General features: G+C 40.3%; 2 protein-coding genes across 3 annotated transcripts in view; one reads left to right on the forward strand and one right to left on the reverse strand.

The window, feature by feature from the left end:
* LOC148759163 (ankyrin repeat domain-containing protein 26-like) overlaps positions 1–23,873 on the reverse strand; it is a 101,446-nt gene that overhangs the window by 68,859 nt on the left and 8,714 nt on the right. Inside the window, exon 1 of one of the 2 annotated variants that reach the window (XM_088800138.1) lies at positions 233–317. The exons of the other annotated variant lie outside the window; for it this stretch is intronic. The gene's annotated coding sequence lies outside the window, so the exon portion shown is untranslated. Of the gene's footprint in view, positions 1–232; positions 318–23,873 lie in introns of those variants that run through there. 2 annotated transcript variants of the gene reach the window in all.
* LOC148759165 (ankyrin repeat domain-containing protein 26-like) lies at positions 257–14,007 on the forward strand. Its single transcript, XM_088800607.1, has 5 exons — positions 257–308; positions 5,728–5,924; positions 7,105–7,330; positions 12,203–12,248; positions 13,381–14,007. The coding sequence occupies exons 1-5, from the start codon at positions 282–284 to the stop codon at positions 13,428–13,430; spliced, it is 546 nt and encodes a 181-aa protein (XP_088656733.1). The 5' UTR covers positions 257–281; the 3' UTR covers positions 13,431–14,007.

Below are 23,873 nucleotides of genomic sequence, written 5' to 3' on the forward strand. Positions count from 1 at the left end.
TAATACTTTAATTATAAGAACCTTTCATCGTTACAATATGATGTCTGTGTCATATGTATCACAATTGTTTTATGTTACTTACCTAAGATACAATTTAATTAGTATGCTCTCAAACTATTATACTGGAATAAATAGGAGAGGTTCATAATTTATAGGTTTGTTTATTTTGTATGATAGACATAATCTCTCTTTAAATAATTATTAAATATTTGTCTTAAAGAATTTGACTTACTCATTTTCTACAATTCTGCAGACTGAAGACACTCTTTCAGAATACAAGGATGCTACATGACAATCAAAATGGAGAGGTTAGTGTCTTTGGAGATTTAGAACCCAATCAATCAGAAATGGATATTCAGAAAAATAGGTTAAAACAGAAGGTAATTTATAATCCGTTTGGAACCCAAAAATCACTTAATTTGGGGAAATATAAACCACTCAATGCTTTTAGCAGTATGATATAGATTTTTCCTTAATTTCATAGACAGAAGCAGTGAAAAAGACCGCTATTTTTCTATATAATTTTTCTTTAAAAGGGCATTCTGTTACCTCTCCTATATCTCAACCCTGGCTAGTTATCTAAAGCCAAGAAGGACACTGTTGCATGACCCCCAAAGCACTGGCTCCAAATCAGCTTCTTTCTTCTTTCTTTCTTTCTTTCTTTCTTTCTTTCTTTCTTTCTTTCTTTCTTTCTTTCTTTCTTTCTTTCTTTCTTTTTTCCTTCCTTCCTTCTTTCCTTCCTTCCTTCCTTCCTTCCTTCCTTCCTTCCTTCCTTCCTTCCTTCCTTCCTTCCTTCCTTCCTTCCTTCCCCTTCCTCCCCTCCTTCCTCCCTTCCTTCCTTCTGTTCATTCGTAACAGCTTGATTGAGATATAATGAACATAGCATGCAGTTCACTCATTTAAACTGTCCAGTGCAGTGCTTTTAGTGTGTTCAAAGCTTTATGTAGTCGTCATCACAATCAGTTTTAGAACATTTTCATGACCCTGGAAAGTATCCTTGTACCTGTTAGCTTTCACTGTGTGCCAGTCTGCCCTTCCCACTCTTCCTAGCCCTAGGGAACCACTAGTGTACTCTCTGCTCCATATTGTGGTTTTGATTTATTTTTTTCTGATGACTAATGATCCTGAGCAATCTTCTCACAGGCGTATTATCCATTCATATATCTTCCTTGAAGAATTGATTATTCAGTTCCATTGCCCATTAAAATTGGATAGTCTTTTTCTTGCTGAATTGTAAGAATCTTTGTATAACCTAGATACAAATTAGTTATCACATACAGGATTTTCAAATATTTCTCCCTTTCATTAGCTTGCTTTTTAGTTTTTCAATGTGTCCTTTAAAGCATAGCATTTTTTTATGCATGATTATTACAAGCTTTCAATTTGTAAAACATAATAATAATAATAATAGTTGCAAAACGCATTACAGCAAAGTGCAATAAAAGAAGATATGTCTGTAATTTATACTGCATAAGTTATGTTGCTTATTATATCTTTTTATAATCCAGAAGTTGTGTCTATTTTTTCCTTAACTCCCCAATGGAGTGGCTGAAATAAACCACAGTTATTTGGTTCACAAATCCATACTTGAGAAGAGTGTGGCCAGGGCCGTCTGTCTCTGTTCCCCTCAGCTTCAACTGGGGCAGCTCCGTGGCTGGTGGCTGGAATCATTTGAAAGTCTGTTCAGCAATGTGTCCGGTTGTTGGTGCCTACTGTTGGTCGGCACTCTAGCTGGGGCAGACAGCAGGGACACCCACACCTGAACAGCCGGCTCGCAGTGTGGCCCGAGCCCCCCACAACACGGGGCTGGGTTCCAAGGTTCAGATCCTCAGAGACATAACCAACAGGAGCGGTGTTGCCCTTTGTGAAGGAGTCTTGGAATTCACACGGAATCTCTTTCAACATATTCTGTTCATTAGGAGCAAGGCACTAATGTTGACCCATATTAGACTGTTTTTATGCAATGAATATTTCAAAATTTACGGACACATTTAAAAACCAGCTTGATCTATCCACTGTCCACAATTCTTTATATTCCTCCCACATGGAAAATACACTCATCCCTACACAATACTCCCCACAAGTCTCAAGTTTATGGCATCAGGCTCAGGTTCGAGTCTAAGATTTTACCATGTGAGTCTGGTGCAAATGGGGATGAAGGGCCTGGTTTTTGGTTTCTAGGATAAAGCCCCTTGAGGACAATTCCTTTCAGTATGAAAACATGAGAATGGAAGGGACAAGGTATCTACCACCCACACACCCAACATTCTGCTCGACTGCTGAAGTTTCCCCTGCAGAAATGGAAAGTGGAAGGCACCTTAGTCCGTAGCAATTCTGAAATACAGCCTGATGTGTGCTGTCCGTTCTTGGATTAGGACTCAGTGGTAACCTTGCCAGTGCTTCTCCATGGCCCTTTGCTGGGCCCTGTGAGCTCTTTGTTCTGTGCTTTTCATAAGAAATGACCTGTGCTTGCAGCTCTTTCCTCAGCATCATTCCTCCACGCGAATGCCTAAGACCCACAGGCCTCCTCTTAGTTTTCACTCTCTTGGTTTTTATTAGTCCAAGGTAACAAGCTGGTTGTTTGCTACTTGATCATCCTAAAAGCTTGGAGTTGCGTGTGAGTTTATTGGGGTTCGTGCCATTAGAAAAGCCACTGTCATAAATCGTTTTGAGAGAAGCTCTTGGGCTTCCTGTAGTTGTTGCAGGACCATGCCTTTAAAATTCTTATACTCTGTAGATCCTTCCAGGAATTTAAGGCCCCACCTTAACCCTTTTGAGGTCTCGAGGAAGAGTTTTACAGTCTTCTCTTCATCCTTATATCATGTCTTCCTGGGAGCACAGGGAATTTGATCTTCACCCAGAAGCCATTTCTTTATTTTAGCGTGATTTGCCCTGTGGGGACCTTAGGAGAGGCTGTAAATGGGAAACAGAAACGGGACCTGTGGCAGAGGCTGTAAATGGGAAACAGATATTTGAACACAATATGTCCTGGATCCTTTACAGTTCATAGTCTTTCGTTAGCTCATGTATCTCATGGATTTTACTTTGTTACTTCATAGCAAGAGTCCCCTTTCATCCAGATTTCAGACTCATTTTCTTCACTGGCTGAGAAGCCCTTGCTGTCAGCCTCTTCAGGGGCCAGCAAGCCCCCAAGAAGCGTCTCTTGGAGACCCTGTGGTTGTCATTCTCACTCTTCTCCACATCCTTTCGGCTTCCAAGTCCCTCCTGGTGCAAAGGCACTCCTACAGGCTTTAGATGGCTTTCCTTGTGGCCTCACACCATTTTGAATATCAGTAACAATGCCAGTTATTTATTGCTGCTCAAGAAACCAACTCAAAAGCTAGTGGCTCAAAACAGCATCTGTTTTGTTCCAAAGCAATGCAGTTGGATGAAGGTCTGTGAGACCAGCTCATTTCTTTTCCACTTGGCATCAGCTGGGTGGCCATGAAGCTGCGAATGAGAATCATCTAAAGGCTGTAACACACACATGTAGCAGTTGAAGCGGCCTTTTGCCCGGGACATCCGCTGGGCCCATCTCAGCGCAAACATCTATAGGAGGCCTGACTGTGTGGCCTGGGCTTCTTCATTCTGCACAGCTGGTGGCTGGGTTCTCAGGCCGAGCTTCTCGAGAGACAAAGTCCAATGGAAGCTGTATCACATTTCCTGCCTCAGACATAGCATTCTCACAGCAGTTCTGCCCTATTCCATGCACTAGAATCCAGTGACTCACTAAGGCCAGCACATATTAAAAGAGAGGGGATTTCATGGAGAAATGTCAAGAATTTGTAGGCATGTTTTAAAAACACTATATCCACTCACCTCGTCTTACCAAATAAGCATTGTATCTACAGGAAAGTAGTTCTACCCTGCTCAGTTCCACTGAAATTCCAGGAGATTTGTTGTTGTTGCTATTGCTGTTGAGGATGTTCTCGTATATCTTGGAAAGTAAGAGAGGATTACGAGACAGCGTTATCGAATTAAGACTTTTGTTGTTGGTGAAAAAAATGTAGCGCTCATCTCACTAAACATTCACAGTGTGAGATGTGATTTCTCCTTAACCTTGGGAATCATTTCTTCTTGGAAAGCAATTCAAATTGCCATGAAACATTTGTAGCTGACAGAGGCCGAAGTAACTCGGATGAGTTACTTGTAACTCCCTACAACTTCTTAAGAAATTATGGAGAGTTAAAATGGGGAACAGGTGAGAGACTATCAACTGGGAGGTGACTTATAGTCATTTTATAGAAGAAAGACATGAAACAAGCATTCAAGAAATAGTAGAAAATCAAGTGCAGATGTCGTGTGGCAAAGTCGATGACAGTAAAGGATGCATTTTTGAGACTCCTGGTGCTTTTATGTTCGTTCTTCATTCTGAGTAATTCAAGGTTCCACATTCTAAGACTCTGCTACAGTATCGATGACATTTTATTGCAACTGAATTGATTTCAAAAGTTGATACTGGTTTGGGGTTAGACTATTCTCAGTCAACTTCCTTCGTAACCAAATTATACTATCTTACTCGTTCAGAATGACGATCTCACAGCAAAACTGGAAACTGCATCTTCAGAATGTCTCCATCTGTGGGGTGGCCAGTTGGCTCAATGGTTAGAGCATCGTGCTCATAACACCAAGGTCGCTGGTTCGATTGCCACATGCACCAGTTAGGTACACCCTCCACAGCTAGATTGAAAACAATGGCTGGAGCTTGGAGCTGAGCCCCCGGTGGGTGGGTGGCCGGTTGGCTCAGTGGTTAGAGTGCAGTGCTCATAACACCAAGGTTGCCGGTTCGTTTCCCGCATGGGTCAGTGAGCTGGACCCGCCATAACTAGTAGATTGAAGAGAACGATTTGACTTGGAGCTGAGCTGTGCATCCCACAACTAGATTGGAAACAAACACAATTTGTTTTAAACAGTTTTTTAAAAAGGATGTCTACATCTTGTTGAAGAAAATCAATCTTAACAGGAGTTATTATCTATAAAGGAGTACAAAAGTCATGTGAAAAACTAGAGAATAAAAAGAAGAGGAGATAAAAATTATTGAGCCTCAAAATTCATATAGTCACGAATGAGGTAGAAAAGCGTGAAGCAGAACACTAAAAATTCTGGGATATTGAAGACTGAGCAAGACAGGATGTAGTAGAAAACATTTTTTAAATCTGTTTTTACAGGTTAATTCACTGATTACCATGCCTTAATTCGTTTCACTGCAGATGACATTTTGGATATACGTATTGTACGTCATTCCCCTATTCCGTTCACAGCGGGTACTTTTTTATTTTCAGATTTCTGGAACTAAGGTGGGATTTGCCTCTCCTTCTTGATATTTCAGTTCCCATCACTATTATCACTCAGTTGATCTTTGAGAATCATTCTTTGTGGAAAATGATTTTATTTTTAAGGCCAGTTGATATAAAACGAGACTATTAGGAAATAAAGAAAAAGGGTGATTTAAAAACTGCACCATACTCTTAGATTATTAAGTCATATTGTTCAATTCTTAAAATTTCAAATTGATTCTCTTATTGGAACAGTCAGATGAGATGATTCGAAATATTTTCATAATTCAGATGTATTTCATTCCATATTGATGATAAGTATTTTAAACTTGAGCTTTTTTCACATTTAAATTGCCCTCTAAATCATTGACTTAAAACTAAAGAATACAAATAGACTATAATTATTCAGGTTATAATTATTTTTAAAATGTATCCTTTCCGTTGGCTTTAGGAACAAGCAGCATGTCAAGAAAACGTAGATCCGTTAAATGACCGTGGTGACAGAATTCAACGTCTGCAGGTCAGAATTCAACGTCTGGAATCTGAACTCTCCAAAGCGAAACATTTTAAAATAGAATTGGAAGAATGTAAGCGCCTCTACCTAGAGGAATTAAAAGTTACAGCATCTTTGGAAAAGAAACTAAACAAGTAAGTCCAAACAAAGAGAAAAATCAATCGAGCTCATTAATTTGCCTCTAAAGTCTAGTTTTTATCCAGGCAGATTCCCGAGATTAATAGGAAGTGAAAGCTTACTAAATAGTATAATTTTGGAAAATGATGTTAGTGAATAAATTACTTTTAAAATGTTAGTTCAGGATGCATCTCTCCCATTTTTGGTTTTACATGACTGTATTTTTCCTTCTCACGCTTTTCATAGCCTTAATCTGACCTACCAGTCTCTAAGCAAAGTGTTTTTGAAGCTTTGTGATTTAGACAGCGCTATTTATTATAAAATTTCTTGTCAAAATTTCCCTAAATATGAGGTAACTATTTACTATAACAACTTAAACCCAAAGGGTTAAGTACTCTGCATATTCTGGCACTTGGTAAATGTACTTTCTCGATTGTGCTCTGTGTTTTTGTCTCTAGAGGTCGCTTTCGGACAAGCTGTTTTTTCTAGTCTTTTGGATGTACACAGAGGCATACATGTGAAATATAGGAGAAGGTTAACATAGGGGTGAAGGGTAGTGTAACTGACTAAGTGGCTATAAAAATAAGGTGGTCAGCCTGAGGGGGTGTGTGGAAGACAGAAAGGGCAGATCCCACCTCCAGTGCCTTGGTAACAGTGTCATAAGCTACATGCCCCTGGAGCTGTTTCAGTTCAGTATGATCACCAACCAGGCTCTCTTGTTCTCCCCCAGAGGCTGTTGTTCTAAATGACGCCTCAGTGCCAAATGGTTAATTTCTTCAGGGTAATGAGGGGATTACCCAAGGGCAGTGAAAGCAAATGCTTGAAAATAGCTTTGTGGGATTTCAACAAATTTCTAAACTTGTTTACTATGTATGTCTCTTAGCAATCCTCAAGAATCTTATGGGTTCAGCCATTCCAGAAGGCAGAAAGTATTATCTGTTAAGCCGTCAACATCACTGATAGGCCTTTTCCTCCCCTCCCTACTTTGAATTACTTCTTAGCCTGGCTTCCCCACAGAAACATATGTACCGGTTTAAAACAATTTGAAACATATCCTTGTACTTGGTAGGTCTGCCCTGACATATTTTCAGTGTTCGTTTGATGGGCAATTCCACTTACTATTATGGAAACATTAAGAACTGCAAATCATTAAGGAAAAAATAAAATACTAAGTCTTTGCTCTTACAATCTTCACAGGATTAAGGACACGCTGGCAGAGATGAGAACCCAGCTTCTCATGAATGCACCACAGAACTCTTTACTCAGCACGGCTCCCAGGAGGCCAGACCTGCACCTCCCTTGTGTTGGAAGGCTAAATGATTGGTTCCGACCTCAAGGAAATCTCGCTCCAAGAGAGCAGTTGGTGATTGCTACGTCAGCCCCACAGACTTCTAATAATGGCACGCGCACCAACTTGATGAAGGTTAGTTATATTACCTTCTTTCCTTTGGGTTTCAGATTTGCGATGTAATTCTTGTTCTTAACTTGGTGAGATTCTGAGTTGTTTCATTGACTAATGCACACAACGTAAAGGGCATAATTGTGTGTGCTAATGTAGAATGGAGACAGAAATTTGACCATCTTTTGTAAGTCCCTGCATCTCCCATGTTTTAAGAGCTACCTGTCATTAACTGTATTCAATAAATGTAATTAACTGACACATTTTAAATTTCTGGAAAAGCTGCTTTTCAATTAGATTTTACAAAAGAAATATTACTACCTAACAACGAATGGTATGCTTTGAGATGCTTTGGCTTACTTCTGCATTGTTTTTAATTTGGCGATGGTTTATAACAATTTTAGTTTTCCTGCAGCCCAGTTTCGCCATCCCTAAGCGTAAGTGAATGATTGACATTTACTAACTAAATGTGGATGTTTCTTATTTCAATGAAACCGAGGTAAATCCTTTTTATGAATTCGGCAAACGTGTAACCCTGGAAAGATTAACTTCTCTTTCTAAGTTAAAAGTTGTCATCTTTTTACATGATAGTACATCCTTAATTTCTGTTTTACTTATAGCATTTTTATTTCGATGATTTAAAATGTCTTGCTTAAAAAGTAATAATAAAATAAAATGTCTTGCTAAGCCACAGTACATTTTCGAAAGAGGTAAATTGAGCAAATATTTGAATTTTTAAAATGAAGTTCACTTATATCTGTATATCTCGGCATCACTTGAATAATTGATGACTGAGATGGCAATGAAATGGCGTCTTTACTAGCAACTTGTTTTCTTTGTGCAATACTGTTATTAAAATGTCCATTTTGATCTCATTTCTTGAGTTCCTCATTCAGCTCCAGGATTTCTGTTTGGACCTTTTTTATAGTTTTCATACCTTTGGTAAAGTAGTCCTTCTGTGCATTAATTTTGCTCCTGAACTCATTGAACTGCCTCGTGAGTTTTCTTGTATCTCATTGAGATTCTTCCTGGCTGCTATCTTGAAATCTCTATCACGTAGATCACAATCTTTCGTGACTTTGACTTGGTTTCTGGAGAAGTGTCGTTGTCTCAGTGTTACCCTGTTACCCTGGTTGTTCATGCTGCTGGATGGCTTGTTCCTCTGCAGGCTCATTTGAAGTAGTGAACACTTTCTTATTGATGTACATTTTGATGTGAGCAATTCAGCAGGTAGATAATTAGACGTCTCTGTTTTGTTTTTCAGTAGCTGATGCAATAGCACAGTTTCTGTTTTCTTTCACTGGTGCTACTTGTGCCTAGGGGGTCCAAGTGTGGGGGCTTAGCTGTGAGTGTGGGAGTGCTGGCCTGGGTGACCAGCATGATGGGTGTTGCCGCTGTATCCAGATCACGACGTTCGCTGGGCACCAGCACCTTGGGAGGGAACAGGGGAAAGCGCTGGTTGAGGAGAGCCTGTCTTGAGCCCACTGAGCTCACCTGGTTCCCTGTGGCCCTGGTAGGACTGTGCTGTGGTTGGAGGCTGGAGAAGTATTTCTGCTGCTGCTACTGGTCTCTGGTGGTGCCAGCACTGCTGCAACTGGGGAGGGTTGGGATTCTTGTGGAGGTGGGGGGATGCTGCTGCTGCCCCTCTTACCCTCCATTGGGCTGTGATGTGGGGGTTGCGCCCCAACCCCTCCACTGCTACTGCCTTTGCTGGGGCTTCAGGCTCAGCCTGTCCACCTGGAACCAGGTGTGGGCCTGTTCCTGTCCTTCCCCCCATCCTGCCTCCCTTTCACTTCCCATACACCCTCCTTCCCTTTACGGCTGTGGGATCTTTTAGGCATCCTAGTGTGTGGGACAGAGGAACCTCTTTTGGGCTAGAGATGTCCAACTAGTTATAGATGTTAGAGGAGATGCAACGTTGTTGTGTCATTTGCCATAATGTTGACATCACCTTCTAAGATAGCCATTTCTGTCAATGCAGATTGGTTTGTAATTTGATGGTATTTTTATGGCCCGCTTAATGACAAGCAAAATAGCGTAGGCCTGTGCTAAATGAGGTTTCAACCTTGTTTTTTCATTTAATTTCATCATAACATAGCATAGCAGAGCCAAGTATTTTGAGACAGCCTTTTGGTCGTATAGGATCTCAGTGCTTCGAAGTGCTGACATTGGAATACTGGGTACAAAAGGAAAGTGTATGTCTAATGTTTTGTGAGTTGTTCAGCGTGATACATACTTCAAATGTTCTCCTTAGTCGTCTCCAGAAAAATCAGAAGATGAAAGAGTGTAACTGCAGAAGCTACGCAAGAGAATATGCTTGTGGACAATTTTTCTTTAATTAATTTTTGGTAGGAAAGATGTATTTAGTTTTTCAGTATTTCTAGATAAACTGATAAATGGTTTACTTTAAACTCAACACCTTTTTTCCAAGTTAGCCACTATCCCCCTGTGGGGCGTTGTTTTGCCCAATTGTGCAAGCCTGATTAAGAGAGATGAAAAAGCGCTACTCCGTCAAGATACAGAGATACGTCTCCCAATCACGACAGAATGCTGGAAAGACTTATGGTCCAGCTGTGATGATGTGAGGTTGGCCAGAAGTGTGCTAGGAGATAAAGAGAAATCTCTTTTGTGGTATAAGTTTTGCTTGCTACAGATTACCACAACATGGTTAACGCATTTGTTGGTTGATATCGGTCAACCAAGTTTTATTTTCAGGAAAAGAAAGGTTCCTTTAAGGAAGAATTTCCTCAGTTCGAGTTTGCTTTCTATCATTAAAGATTTTCTCCTTCAAGTTCTCGGTCCTGTGTTGAGAAATGTTTGTGCTTTATATATTGAGTGTATTGACTGCTATTAATCGGAGTTTTGATATCAGTCTCAGTTTCCTTATTTTTTTTCATGACTTTAAAGCTTCCAATTATTTAGAAAGTTACTATTTTGTTTCTCATGCCTCAGTATTGTTGAACTACATGACAAAGTTTTAGGTATTCATTTTGTCTGAGTCAGAAATTGATGGCAATTTCCTGAATATGAGGAAGTAGCTGGCATGTTACTCTAGCCTCAGTAAGAAGTCCTAAAGCCCATTCCTGGCCTGCAGCTCATTGGTTTTGTGACCTCAGGTGACCTCTGATCTCTCTGAGCTTGATTGCCTGTTATGTACAATTACGGACTTTGACTAAATCAGTGACTTTCTGACTTCAAAAATATTTATTTTTCAGTCTAATACGAGTCTTTAAAAAAAATTTTGAACGAAACTATATGATATAAAATATAGACAAGTAGAGCTGCCTAGCTAACGGAGACATGGAGACTCTGAGATTTTGTGTTCCTGCGGGGTCCCCAGTGGAACCTTAGATTTCTATGGGACAGAGTCTGAGAAGTACCAGTTATGAGAAAACCCTTCTAGTGAAACTCCTTTGAATTAAAGTTCGTGGATACATTCTTTTCCTGTGTATAATTTTCTCACCTGTCTATATTTTTGAGTAATGGAAAGGTATAAATAAACTTGCAGAAGCATTCTCCTTCTGAATATTGGACTACAAGCTACTTCTACTATCTGAACACAATCTTCACCTACAAATAAACATAAAGATAATCGAAGTAAATATCTAGGAAAAGGGCTTTGGGGAAAAGAAAATAACGTTACATTTGCAGTTCCCTAATTCAAGTCACAGAAAAATGTGATTTGCATTTTATATATTGTTGATTAATTGGAATTAAAACTGTTTCATGACAGGCCTCTCCCTTCACCTGGTATTGGGTTGTTGTTTTTACAAGGCCGTCTAGTAATGTTGTCACATTATTCATTTTATAAGCCCCTTCTATGAAGCTATTGACAAAAAGGTGTTATGGAAAACAGTCTCTGCAAATATTGGAAACCATGATGGCCAACAGATTTGTCTTCACCCCTGAATTTGTAAAGGCATTGGGTGTCATATTATCGTTGTCACCACACTGTCTATTATGTTCTGGACATTATTGTAAGCCCCGTTTCGGTCATGTAGTGAGAGGATACCTTTCAGAAGGAAGGATTAAATAAGAAAACTTTAGACTGGGACACTTGCAGTATAGAGTTTGAAATATTCCCATACATTTCGTAATTAAGTAGACTAACTACAACCACTCGAATATTTCAAAAATTGGGCCTCCCTCATTTGTAGAAAGAATACGAAGTTACAATTAAATAATTATGTATTCTTTTCGTTGTTACTAATTCTTTAGTCATGAATCAGAAACTAAATTTGAAAACTGGGTCTAGGCCATACTTTCTAAGTCAGATTTCCTGTAATCTTTGTGTCCATACAAATATAAATGTTTCAGTCATAATACAGACAAGAAAATAGTTTTTGTGATTGTTGATGCCAGTAGAATTTTCACATGACGTGACAGGGCCACAATCATCATTTTATGTATTTAAGGTTCTATGCTGAGAAATAGCCTAGAACACACCCTAAGGTTAATTTTTTAAAAGTGCAAGAAACGATTAAGATAAAAAATCCATAAAGGAAAAAATCCATTAAAGTTAAAAAAAAACTGATTAAAGTTTTATAAAGGGCTGTTTTTCTAAGGATTGAAAAGTAATGCATTCACTGTAAAATATGACTTGTTTGATTCTTTGTAGGAGTCAGATCACACCTCATCCTTCTGAAATTGTGTGTATTCAGTAGACGAATTTCAGCTGCACTATGGTCGGATTAGTCTAAACAGCGTCACCTATATATGTTCTCTATTAAATTAAAATGAGTACAAATTTATTTTATTTATGTGATTACTTTTGTGTGTATTTACACAATGCCCAAGCAAGGTCTACTCTTTAAAGGTGTTATGTAAAGGCCACATTCCTACATTAAAGCCTCTTGTTTAACTTAAATACTGTAACTAAGATTTGATTTATTTCAGGAGCAGCAGAAGTTGGTGGAAAGCATAACTAGAGATGTAGAAGAAGGTAGGTGGCCAAAATGTACTGATTCCAGTTAGATACCATTAATTTCTGAAATAAACAATAAAGAATATGGCATCCTTCTCCATGTTTTGATAATAGATACTACAATAACTATTTTCTCATGCATTGCAAGTGGGAAAGTTGAAAGCATAAACAAGCATTATGAAGAATACATTTCTTCCTCATTTATTCATCACGTGTAGCCTTTCGAAAACCTCAAAGTCCACGTATCTCTTTTTATTTCTGGCCGTCCCCTTCCTTTCCTCTACCACCCATATGGAACTTTTAACTTGTACATTGAAAACTGGGCTTCATCAATCTATCCTGTTTTTGCTAGTGATATAAGGCCCAGTAACCAGGCTCATCTAGTAATACTTAGGCAATTACAGTCCATATAGCTGTCACCTGATCGGTGACATTTAAACCTCCAGTCATTGACTTTGTCATTGGTTTACCTTTTACCTTCAGGAGAAACATCACATACTTTTGCATGGTTAAAACCACCCAAATCAATTTACTTCTTGCCAAATAATTCGGCCTTGTCTCTTGCTACTAACTCTAGTCTGCCCCTTTGCTCTAGCATCTATTGATAGCTAAACTAGACTACTTCTCATTCCACGCTGTTCTTCCCCACTCTAGTCTTTGCATCTGCTTCTTCCTTCTATGTGGCATGCTTTTTCCTTGTCCTTCAGATACGAACATACGTATCACCGCCACCAAAAGGCAGACAATATTGACACAAAGCCAGGAGGTCCCTTCTATGTGTTCCGATAATGCCCTGCTTTATATTTGTATGGTATATGTGACTCTGAATGGAAATGGCCTGTTCACCTGTTTTTCCAGTTTAGAGTAGGTGATGGTTCGGGGGTGGACCATGTCCTCTTCACCTTGTAACTTCAGTGCTTGTTGTACTACCTTAGCACATGCTTGTTGAATAAATGAATGAAGAATGAGACAATCAGAAGCTCTGAAACTTAGCAGGAAGAGCAGTTAATTCAGTGTGCAGCCATGGGCAAGTGATATGTAATAGTAATCTCCTATTGGGTAGTGGAGTCTTCATAGGTTTTTTTCATTCTTCTTAACATGTATACTTACATTTTAGATAAAGAGTATGATTCTTTCTTTTTTTTTCTAGCTGATGCTGAACTTCAATCTGAACACCGTCTACTTTGCTCTAATATCTAGTGATGATCTAGTTTTGAATGCATCACAAGAATATATGTCGTTTTTGAGTAAGAACTATATGATCTGAAATATAAATAGTTCACCTTTACTGGGCTGTTTACATAGCATTTTCCTTCTTTCCCATTAAACATATGGCATGTGAAAATCCTTATTGAAGGAAAATATTTTCGTTTCATATGTGTATATGAAAATCTATATAGTATTCAAACTGTGTTTCTTGGCATCTAACTAGCTTTGCAGCAGATTTTGTGGATGAAAACAAGCAGTGTTAAGTTTTACATACTCATGCTGCCCAAATACTAGCTGTTTATCCAACACCCAAACAACCAAGTTGTCATTAATACTGCAGTGGTGTAAACTGATAGCTATTTTTCAATTTTCCAATATTTATCACTGTGTATGAACCTAAAAATTTTCACAGACATCATTTTGATATCTGCTGTTATGGTTACGATCAATGTTTGGATGTATTACAATTGTTATAGTGCCATAAATCTGATTATATTAATATATAATTTTAAACACAGATTCATAAAGCTGTCCTCTTACAGAAATAAAATTTGTCTAAGGTTTTTCACCTTTTCTAGTCATTGATTTATCGATTTGTTTTTTGGAAACAGTCTTAAAATTAAGAAGCTTCTGGTTACACCGACTTGGCAGAAATGTCACACAAGTGATGCTGAGTTCTTCCCAGTGCAGCAAATCTGGAGGCAGGTGCTGGGTTCCGTTACTGGCAATGTTGACTTTGATCGTGTGGTTAAGAAGCGTCGCCGAGTTTGTCCACCATAAAATTACTATTTCCCCTTGGTTATTCCCTTATCTCTTGTGTGCAGATACCCTGAGACTCTGTAAATATATCGTCAATCCTCAAAATCTCACCCACTAGATGGAGCACCCATTGATGACTCTTGCTGAATCAATGCCTTGATGGTTGCCAAATGATTATAGTATGATTGTGTCATCCCTCCTGCATTGATCAATACATCCAACGAAACACGCAAACAGATGAGGGAGGAAGGAAAGCTTATTACTTTGGTGCTTAAATGCTCCTGATTTGCCCAGTGGTAGCCATTTTAAGCTCACAGCATATCTTTTTGACCTGTCCCCATTATTCTTTGAGCACGTCCTTTCTCTCTCGACAAGTTGTTCCAAGCTCATCTTGCAGTTGTCCGCCCCAGCCCTGCCATCGGACATTTTCTATAGAAGCCCTGAATCCTCTTAGGGGAGAGTGACATCGGGAGACCTGGATCTGGACACCAGTTGCGGTGGGTGTGCATGTTGCTAGTGGTTGTCGTTGCTCTCGGGCTCCCTCAGTGAACAACAGGGATTATGTGTGTCAACAGAAACGCACGCATACACGCACGCGTGGGTTCAATATCAAATATAATGAAAACTATGAATTCCTACCAATTCTTCTAATTCCAGTCAAATTCCACAGGGATCATTCCACAGGGTTTTTTCTTCACTCTCTGTTAAGTCCCTTTTATGGCAGTAAGGTGGCTCCCATCATCTGTATCTTATTTGTTTCATCTCCTTGCTGTGCCCACGCACATGTCCTCCTCACTGCCTTGGATTCCAACGCCCCACATTGAGTGGTGACCACTGTTGATCCCACTGTCTGCCCTCACCCTCTCCCAGTGTGTCCCCCCAGTGTTTCTTACTTACATCTCAGAACTTCCATATGGGGTAGTTTTTCTTCTGTTTGTAGTGGACATCCTTTAGAATTTTCATCAGTGAGAAATGCCTGGTAGTGAATCTCTGTTTTTATTTTGTCTGAGTGTTGGCACATATTTTCACTTCGTAGAGAATTCCACGTTGGTACTTAGTGTCTTTGATGATATGGAAGATGACATTCTGTTGCACTCTGGCTTCCATAATTGCTGTTGAGTAATTGGTTCTCCAACTGTTCGTTTTTTGAACATAATCTATTCCACACCCTGCCCCTGTCCCCACAATCTTTGGTTACTTTTAAGTTTTTACTCTTTGCTTTTTTGTTCATGAATCAGGAACAAAGTAATCAGAGACTGTTGCTATTGTAGTGCCAGGCCATTGGGGTTCATGCCCTGACAAGTTTGCAATGGCCTGTTTGTGCCCGGTGAGCGTGGAGACTTTTGTTTTCTTTCTGACCTCCCATGACCCCTGCAAACGCTTTCCGTCTTAGGCTGTGTATTTTGACCTTGGTGACCACTGTAATTCCTGGCCACACTGAGCCCGGGGAAGTGGTGGTCGTTATGCAGCCAGATGCTGTGACACGTGCTGGTCTTTCCTGCTGGTGTTCGCTCATGGTGCCCAGAGGGCTGGCTTTAGAATTTGGATGACTGCAGTTTTATCTTGAACTGCACTCCTGTTTAACAAGCTTCACAGGTTCTCTGCAGACGGTGTGCCATCGGGGCCTAAGTAACAAGTGCAGCCGGGGCATGGATTCACTTATAAGGACAGGAGGATAATTATTGCTGCTTTTACAATCTGAATTTTCAACCACGTGTGCAGGCCAGACATTTAGTGCAATAAATTCCTTGTGCCTTGTGTGCTGCTAAGAAGAAATATTGTGTAACTGAGGTTTAAACTGTGTGTACTGATTGTTCTCTTTTGGTGGTGTTTAAACTGAATAACAAGCAAGGGGGCAATCTATGCACAGGCCAACCCATGGATACACATTATTTAAAAACAGCCTTTTAGGAGTCATTCATTCCCCACTTTGTAGTTTCAAGTTGGACACGGATTTGTTAATTTAGATAAAGTCTGATCTTGATTTTAGACATCTGAGACCTAACGTGTGGCTTTGACCATAGAAAGGTGGTAGAATTTTATTAACAACAAACAGAAAGATGGGGGCCTTATTGATAAAAGAAAAAACAAAAACATGGCACATTCTTGGTTTGAGGGAAGAGATCATTTCAGTGAAGCTGCAATAGCCCCAGCGCCCCAAAAGCCACTCAGGATTCCTGCACCTGGAGGGCTTGGTCTCAAGGTATCAGCTCTTCTTCCGAGGACAGGAGAAAACGGGCTGGTTTGACAAGTGTGCTGCAACCTTCCTATAAGAATAGGTGCAATAGAATAATAACAGAATAAAGAAATCCAGGTTGATTTCGCCAGAGGAAGTGAAAGATTTCCTCAGGAGGAAGGTTGAGAATTTGAGGGTCAGACTCAACAGATGTGAAGGAGAGCTGAGCTCCGTAGGTCAGGGGAGGCAGATGTGGGTGATCTCCCTGCTCTCACAGAGGGTTTCAGGAAAGGGGTGGTGCTTTCATTGTTACTAGATCGGAAAGGGTGACTGTACCCCAGAAACTTCAGACAGGAAGGGATGCAGGATCTCAGCTGACTAGAGTGACCCCTGAGAGGGTGTGTCTAAAAGCTGCAGAAGACTTTCTAGGAAGAACAAGGAGGACCCTCCAGGCGAATATTGGGACAGCAGTATGAATTGGTTACCAAATATCAGGGCAGGTTGGAGAGGGGAAGTCGAGTCACATCAGTGTAAAAACTCAAAAATTAGTGAGTGGCTGTTAAGGTGACCACGTATTGTATGTTGTACCATGGGAAAACGTGCCCAAGAAATCATGGTTAGGATTTGTGGTAAAGCACAGAAAAGATGAGCTACGTTGGAGGGAGGGTGGAAGGAAAGACCATATACTATTGACTGATTTTGTAATAGTCGTTGGTCTGATGGAAGGATCTCTTCTGAGAAGGATTATGTAACCCAGGCAAGTTGAATGTGGACAAGATTTCTTTAGACAGCAGATGCTTTTGGCAGACCCAAAACTTGCTGTTTTCACATAGCTCACCATGGAAAACTTCATAAAACAAAATCTAGAGGAACATATTAGAAAAACATCTAGAGCAAATAGCAATGGGACAGAAAAGGGAAGTATTCAGATTTGGCAAATAGCATGGCCCTACTTGGTAGAGAAGGAAAGAAACTTCTGAGGTAAGTTAATCAGCTATGTCTTCCTGAAACTCGTAGAGAAAATTAAAATAATAGAAGCATATAGCATAAGCAGTGGATAGAAATGATACACATAGCCAGTAACGTCCTAAACCAGAGGAAAAGCCTCTCTGGAGTAGTAATGACACAGATGGCCACTAGGGGCAAACTTCATCAAGAGCAACTTCTGTTTTCTCATGATGAGGTGTTTTTTATTATTAGTTTCAGGTGTACAACACAACATAATGATTAGACATTGACACACCTCACAAAGTGATAAACCCAAGTAGTCTACCACCCATCTGACACCATACATAGCTATTACAGTGCCATTGGCTATATTCCCTATGCTGTACTGTACATCCTGTGAATACATATATAACATATATATATATACACATATATGGCATATATCTATATATGGAGATGTAGATATATGGCAAAAAAATGTATACATATTTTAAGAAAGGAAAGAATTATTAAAAATGGAAAACTCAATATATACCAATAACAAAAGAGGAATGCAAGTCACATTTGAATTCTGCAATTACAAGAGGTGCTCAAAGTGGTTACCATCAGCATCCATACACTTCTGATGATGGTGAACTAATACTTGAGCATATATAACAGTTCTTAAAATGTGTATACGTTTTTTTGGCCCTCGTGTGTGTGTGTGTGTGTGTGTGTGTGTATAATATATATATATATATATATATATATATATATATATATATATATATATATATAAATATATTATATATATAATATACATTCTATATACATACATATATACATCTACATATATACATATATATATATATATATAGAGAGAGAGAGAGAGAGAGAGAGAGAGAGAGAATGAATGGCGCTGCCGAGTGCTATCCAATGGGAAGGCAGGCATCTTCAATATGGGAAGCGACGCGTCAAACCTTAATAACGGTGACAAGTTTCAACTTGTTTAGTGCAGTCATTCAGGTGTAAGCTACAGTTAAGAAGAGAAGGTATGCTTTAAAGTGTGCCATAAATCATCCTCCATCATGATAACGCTCCGTGTCACACATTGCTTCTGATATATGGCAATTTCTGTCAAACAAAAACATTATGGTGTGTCCTCACTCACCTAATTCACCGGATCTGGCACCATGTGACTTCTGGCGCGTCCCCAAAGTCAAACTAATTCAGGACATGGAGGCAGCCAGGAAAGCGCAACTAAAGACACTCGTGAAAGAGGACTTCCAGAACTGCTTCAGAAAGTGGCAAGAGTGCTGGGATAAGTGTGTTCAAAGTGAGAGGGAGTATTTTGTGAGGGATTAATGGCAATGCATCTTTCACTGTAATACGTTTTTTTAATTTAAACATTCACCGAATGTTTTGATCACACCTCGTGTATACATATGGACATATATGATATATATATATATATATATATATATATATATATATATATATATATATATATATTACATATATCTCAGGCTTGAGATACAAGTTCCTTTCGAGCAAGAACTGAGTCTCTTTATATTTACTATGTCCCACATCACCAAGTACAATGTTAAGGCACCAGAAATGTGTGTTGAATTAATGTGTTCAGGAGAGAGGGAGTAAGTAAATGAATAAATGAATGAAAAAATGAATGAATGGAGAAGTGAGCTTCAAGTCCTCTCTGATTGACCAATCTGCCTTTGCTCAGGGCAATATTTCTCTAAAAGAGGTCCTTCGCTCTTCTGCATTGAAGTCATCTGAAATGATTGTTTAACATTCAAATTCCTAGGCTCTACCCCCAATCTCTACTCAGACAGTGTGAAGTTTGGGCCGAGGAATCTGCATCTTAACCTGAACCTCAGGTGATTCTGATGGGGTAGTTAGGTAGATAGTAACGAGCAGGACAAAGAGAGACTTAGCCCCAGTTAGAAAACGCTTTGCTGCAGCTCCTACTTGGGTCAAGGCTTCTTGCAGCTGCCCAGCAGGATTCCAGGTTTGCACATACCTCTAAATCAAAGAGATACGTTGTTAAAAGTCAGAGAAAGGAGGAGGACATCCTGCTTATCCAAGTACACATCCTATTCGTGAGGACGACAAATACCTTACTAGCCCAGCAGAAGAACGAGGTACAATGTCATTCCTGGTAACAATTCTTTAGCACACAAATTTAACAGCCACTGGTTTATCGGAGTATGTTTAGGAGATCTTTTTTGAATGATTAATTGGAATAACGTGGACTAAGCACCACTCCCTTCCAAAGATTTTATAATTCAGCTCAAACTTTTAACAACCTGGATGGCATACTCTTTGAGTAAGAAATCAAGTCTCCTGGAAGAAAGGAACGTCTAGTTTTTTGGCACCCAATGTTGGAAGTTACTTGGAATTGAAGTAAATTGCAAAGCCTATAACATTTGTATATTGTTATGCATTATCTATTCGTCCTGTAGCATTGGTTCACTTAGGAGTTTTATAACTTGCAGGGAACCCTGAGAGAAGCAACATTCTCAGGAAGAATCTATGGTAGCTTCTTAGTCTCGTCTTCAGTGGTCACCTGTGTGTGCTCACAAGAATACGTCATTAGTGCTCTCCTTTGTGTTCCTTTTTGAAATGTCTCTGGATGGGTGGCATAGGACACAGGGAACTTTTTCCAAATTATGTCGATGGTCACGCTCTGGAAGCAGCTTCTAAACTGAGCAAGAGATCCTTTAACTGCAGCCGGCAGAAAATCTCTCTGGGCATCTTCCACCTTATCGGTTCTTTTAATGGGAGATTCTAAAAGTGTAACAAACAGAAGGTGAACCCAGTAGGTCTACCATTCCAACTCAACTTTGCTTTTTTCTTGTCTCCTTTCCACAGTAGGGTGCTTCCTCTGTGAGTACCTAAAGCTTTGACTTCCACCTTCCCCAACAGGTACCACATGCAGTTTGTGAGCACTAGACTTTTAAGTCCCTTGACACAAAGAATTCCACTGAATTGGTTCTAAATGATTTGGTGTCTTTTCCCCTCATCCTCCACTTATATGGTATTCACTGAAATTCCATTCACTATTATGAGGACTACAAGAAACAGAGGACTAGGACCCCTTCTTCTGGAGTTCCCCATATTAATACTTTTCACCCAAGTTCCAAGTCTTATGTTCACTTGAGCTCTCCTCTCTCTCTCTCATCTTCTCCAACTTTTTAATTATCTTCATAGGTTTTTCTAGAATACTTTCTGGTCACCTTTTCTTGAAGAATTTTTCATCACTTCCGTTCTTTGCTGTTTCATTTCAGAAACGCGTGCGCACTCACGTGCACACACACTGTCGAGCGGGAGACCCTGCTCGCTGCCCCATTTTTCAGGCGGGGCGGCCTGCGGGGTCTCTGCTCCCGCTCCCCACATAAGAACGCAGGATATGGTGAGGCCAAAAAGGAACTCCCACGGAGCCATAGGTAGGGGAGTCATACCACTATGGTCTCACTGGAGGCTGGGCCCACTGGACGCGCGACCTGCCGCCCGCCTTTCCGCCAACCGACCGACCGACGACTCTCCTCCACTCTCTTGACTCTGTTCCTCTCCTCTCTTCCGCTCTTCTCGGCTCTCCTCTTCCGCTCTCTTCGGCTCTGCTCAGCTCCTCGGCAATCCTCGGCAGTCCTCGGCTCTCCTCCGTAGCCGTAGCAGTTATACCAGCGGCCAATCGGCTAACAGGCCACAGCCGATGGCCAATCAGCCACAGCCCACGGCCATCCACCACCCGAGCCAGCACCCCTTCACGTGAGGCCGAGAGCCTGTAAACTACTCTCTGGGGCTCTGTCCCCCCCCCCCCCCACAAACACACACACACAATTTCCTGTGCTAACTCTGTGTCTAGGTGCCGTTTTACTGGGAAGTCTGTGTTTGACCTACCTTTCCATTATTCTACAATATACCACGTGCGAGGAGAAGCAACTATTTTCTTGTCCACTTCTTATTCTGATCCACATGTCACACTAAAATGGAGCAAAAGAAAGGGTCTCAGCCAATATGAGTGCTTTCCTTTGGCGCCTTCTACCGGACACAGATAGTCACAGGCTGAGAAAATCAGATTAGACTTAATGAGCATCAGGAGGCCCACTGCATACCTGGAACTATTCTCAACAAATTGTTTCCTGCTGGAAAAATGCTTTATATCACTTCATGACAAATCTCTCCCAACTTCTAATGAGTATCTCAGAAGCTAAGGGGTCTTTCCTGCTACTTCCTTTCCATTTCCTTTGCAGTTTCATGAAGTGCCTGTTTTCTTTAGTCAAACAAGTCATGAGATTTAAGGGGCCCTGTGACAACCAGCAAAAAACAATTAGAAAACCAAAGCCACATTTTGTCATTGTAACTAGCATCCAGCATAGTGACTAGCGGTCTGGAATTGGTTTGTTTTGTTTGTTTTGTTTTTGTGGCTTTTTGAATGAAATAATAAACAATATTTGAAGTGGGGTATATGACACACAGATGTCTTTCTTTTAAGGAGAGAGACTTCTAGACTTGCCAGTCTGGGTGAGTAATGATTAATAAACTCCTAACTAAGAACTGTTTTCCCACCTCCAAAGTATTGAATCTGTTTAGACTAATGGGGAAAACACTGAAAAGAAAAATCAATAACAAACTCCTGCAAGAAGGAGTAAGGATTTTGTATTATAGGTTCTCCATGAAACTCAGGCTAAAACTGAAGAAATATTAGACTATTTCAACATAATATTAGACTATTTCAACATTCTTCTTAAAATTGATCATTAAAATATTTGCCCAGTGTCATGGTTAATTTAGCTAGGACAGAATGCCAAGTTGTATGGTCACACACCAATCTGGATGTTTTTGTGAAGGTATATTTTAGATGTGATTAATATTTAAATCAGTACCTTTGAGTAAAGCTTACTACCCTTCATAATGCGGTGGGCCTCGTCCAGTTGAAGGCCCTAAGAGCAAAGACTGAAGTTTCCCAAAATGGAAGGAATTTTCTTCAAGACCGAAGCATAAAATCCTGCCTGTGTTTCCAGCCTGCTCCCTGTGTGATTCAGACTCAAGACTGCAACATCAAGTCTTACCTAAATGTCCAGCCTGCCAGCCTACCCTACTGATGATAGATAGATAGATAGATAGATAGATAGATAGATAGATAGCTAGATAGATGATAGATAGATAGATAGAAGATAGACAGACACACAGACAGACACACAGACAGACAGTCTTCTATTGTGTTTTTCCCTTCGGGAGAACTTTGACTAATATACCCAGTACTGCACTTTAATGTATACTCCATATAACTGGATCTCAAACTTTGACACATAGCAGGATACACACCATTTAAATCATTGTCTCTGAGAACACAGCCCAGTGCATCTGTATACTAGATAATAAGTACACTCAGTTTAGAACTATGTGACGTGCATCACACCAGATTTAATGAAGGGCTTTTAGGTGCATGTTATAAGCTTATTATGTATGGCCCAGAAAAAGGGGAAGGAAATAACATTTAATTTACATTTACTAACTTTTAATAAACATCTGCTATGTGCCAGGTAGCAGACTGGGCTCTTCCAAGTATACCACCTTATATCCCATAGAATCCTCTTAAAATTATAGAATAGATGGAATTACCTCAGCAAGGTTAGGTGACCTGCTCAGGACAACCTTTCATGTGTTCATCAGGTATTGCTGAGCAGCTGCTTTTGGTCAGGCACTTTGCGTGGCTCTGGGCCCAGAAAAGTAAACGAGAGACATGGTCTCCTCATGGAGCTAAAATTCTAGAGAGTACAACCAATAACAGTCAAGTGAACAAGAAGTGAATAACATTGTAGGGAATGAAAAAATACTGAGAAGGAAATGAGCAGGACGAAGTGACATGGATCCAATGCTACGTCGGTCAGAGAAGGTTAAATGTAAGCTCACTGAGATCTGAAGGAAGTCAAATGAAGAATGAAGGTGGGGGGGTCGGGTGGCATCCTCGGCATTGCTGGACGGGGATGCCATCAGACCTGCTTTTGTATGTTCCAGAAGGAAACTCAAGGCGCCTGACATGGGGATGTCAAGTTTGGTGTAATCAACACATCGATGGGATTTAAAGACAAGGGAATGACAAGATCACCTGGCGAGAGACTCAGAGGGTAGAGCCCGGACGGAGCCCTGAGGACTCCAGCCATTAGAGGGCAATAGGAGGAGTGCCAGCAAGGATGCTGAGTAGAAGGGGCCACTGAAAATGGCAGGAGGAGAACCAGGAGAGATGAGTGTCCCAAAAGCCCAGCTAGTGCGACTGTCTAGGATCCAGATCTGATGTCTGCATCCATGCCTTACCATTCCCTGGGTTTTAGCTACATCACTCCAGTTTCTGCCTGCATCATCACTTGACCATCTTCCCTGTGTGTGTGCAAGTGTGTCCCCAAATCTCCCTCTCCTTATAAGGATGCCAGTCATCAGATTTAGGGCCCACCCTTATTCAGTATGACCTCCTCTTAACTTGATTACATCTGCGAAGACCCTATTTCCAAATAAGGTCATAAGGGGTCAGTGTTTCAACATATTTGGGTGAA

This window comes from Rhinolophus sinicus, chromosome 1 (assembly GCF_057876585.1).
Source record: "Rhinolophus sinicus isolate RSI-liver-muscle chromosome 1, RSI-T2T, whole genome shotgun sequence".
Taxonomy (NCBI): domain Eukaryota; kingdom Metazoa; phylum Chordata; class Mammalia; order Chiroptera; family Rhinolophidae; genus Rhinolophus; species Rhinolophus sinicus.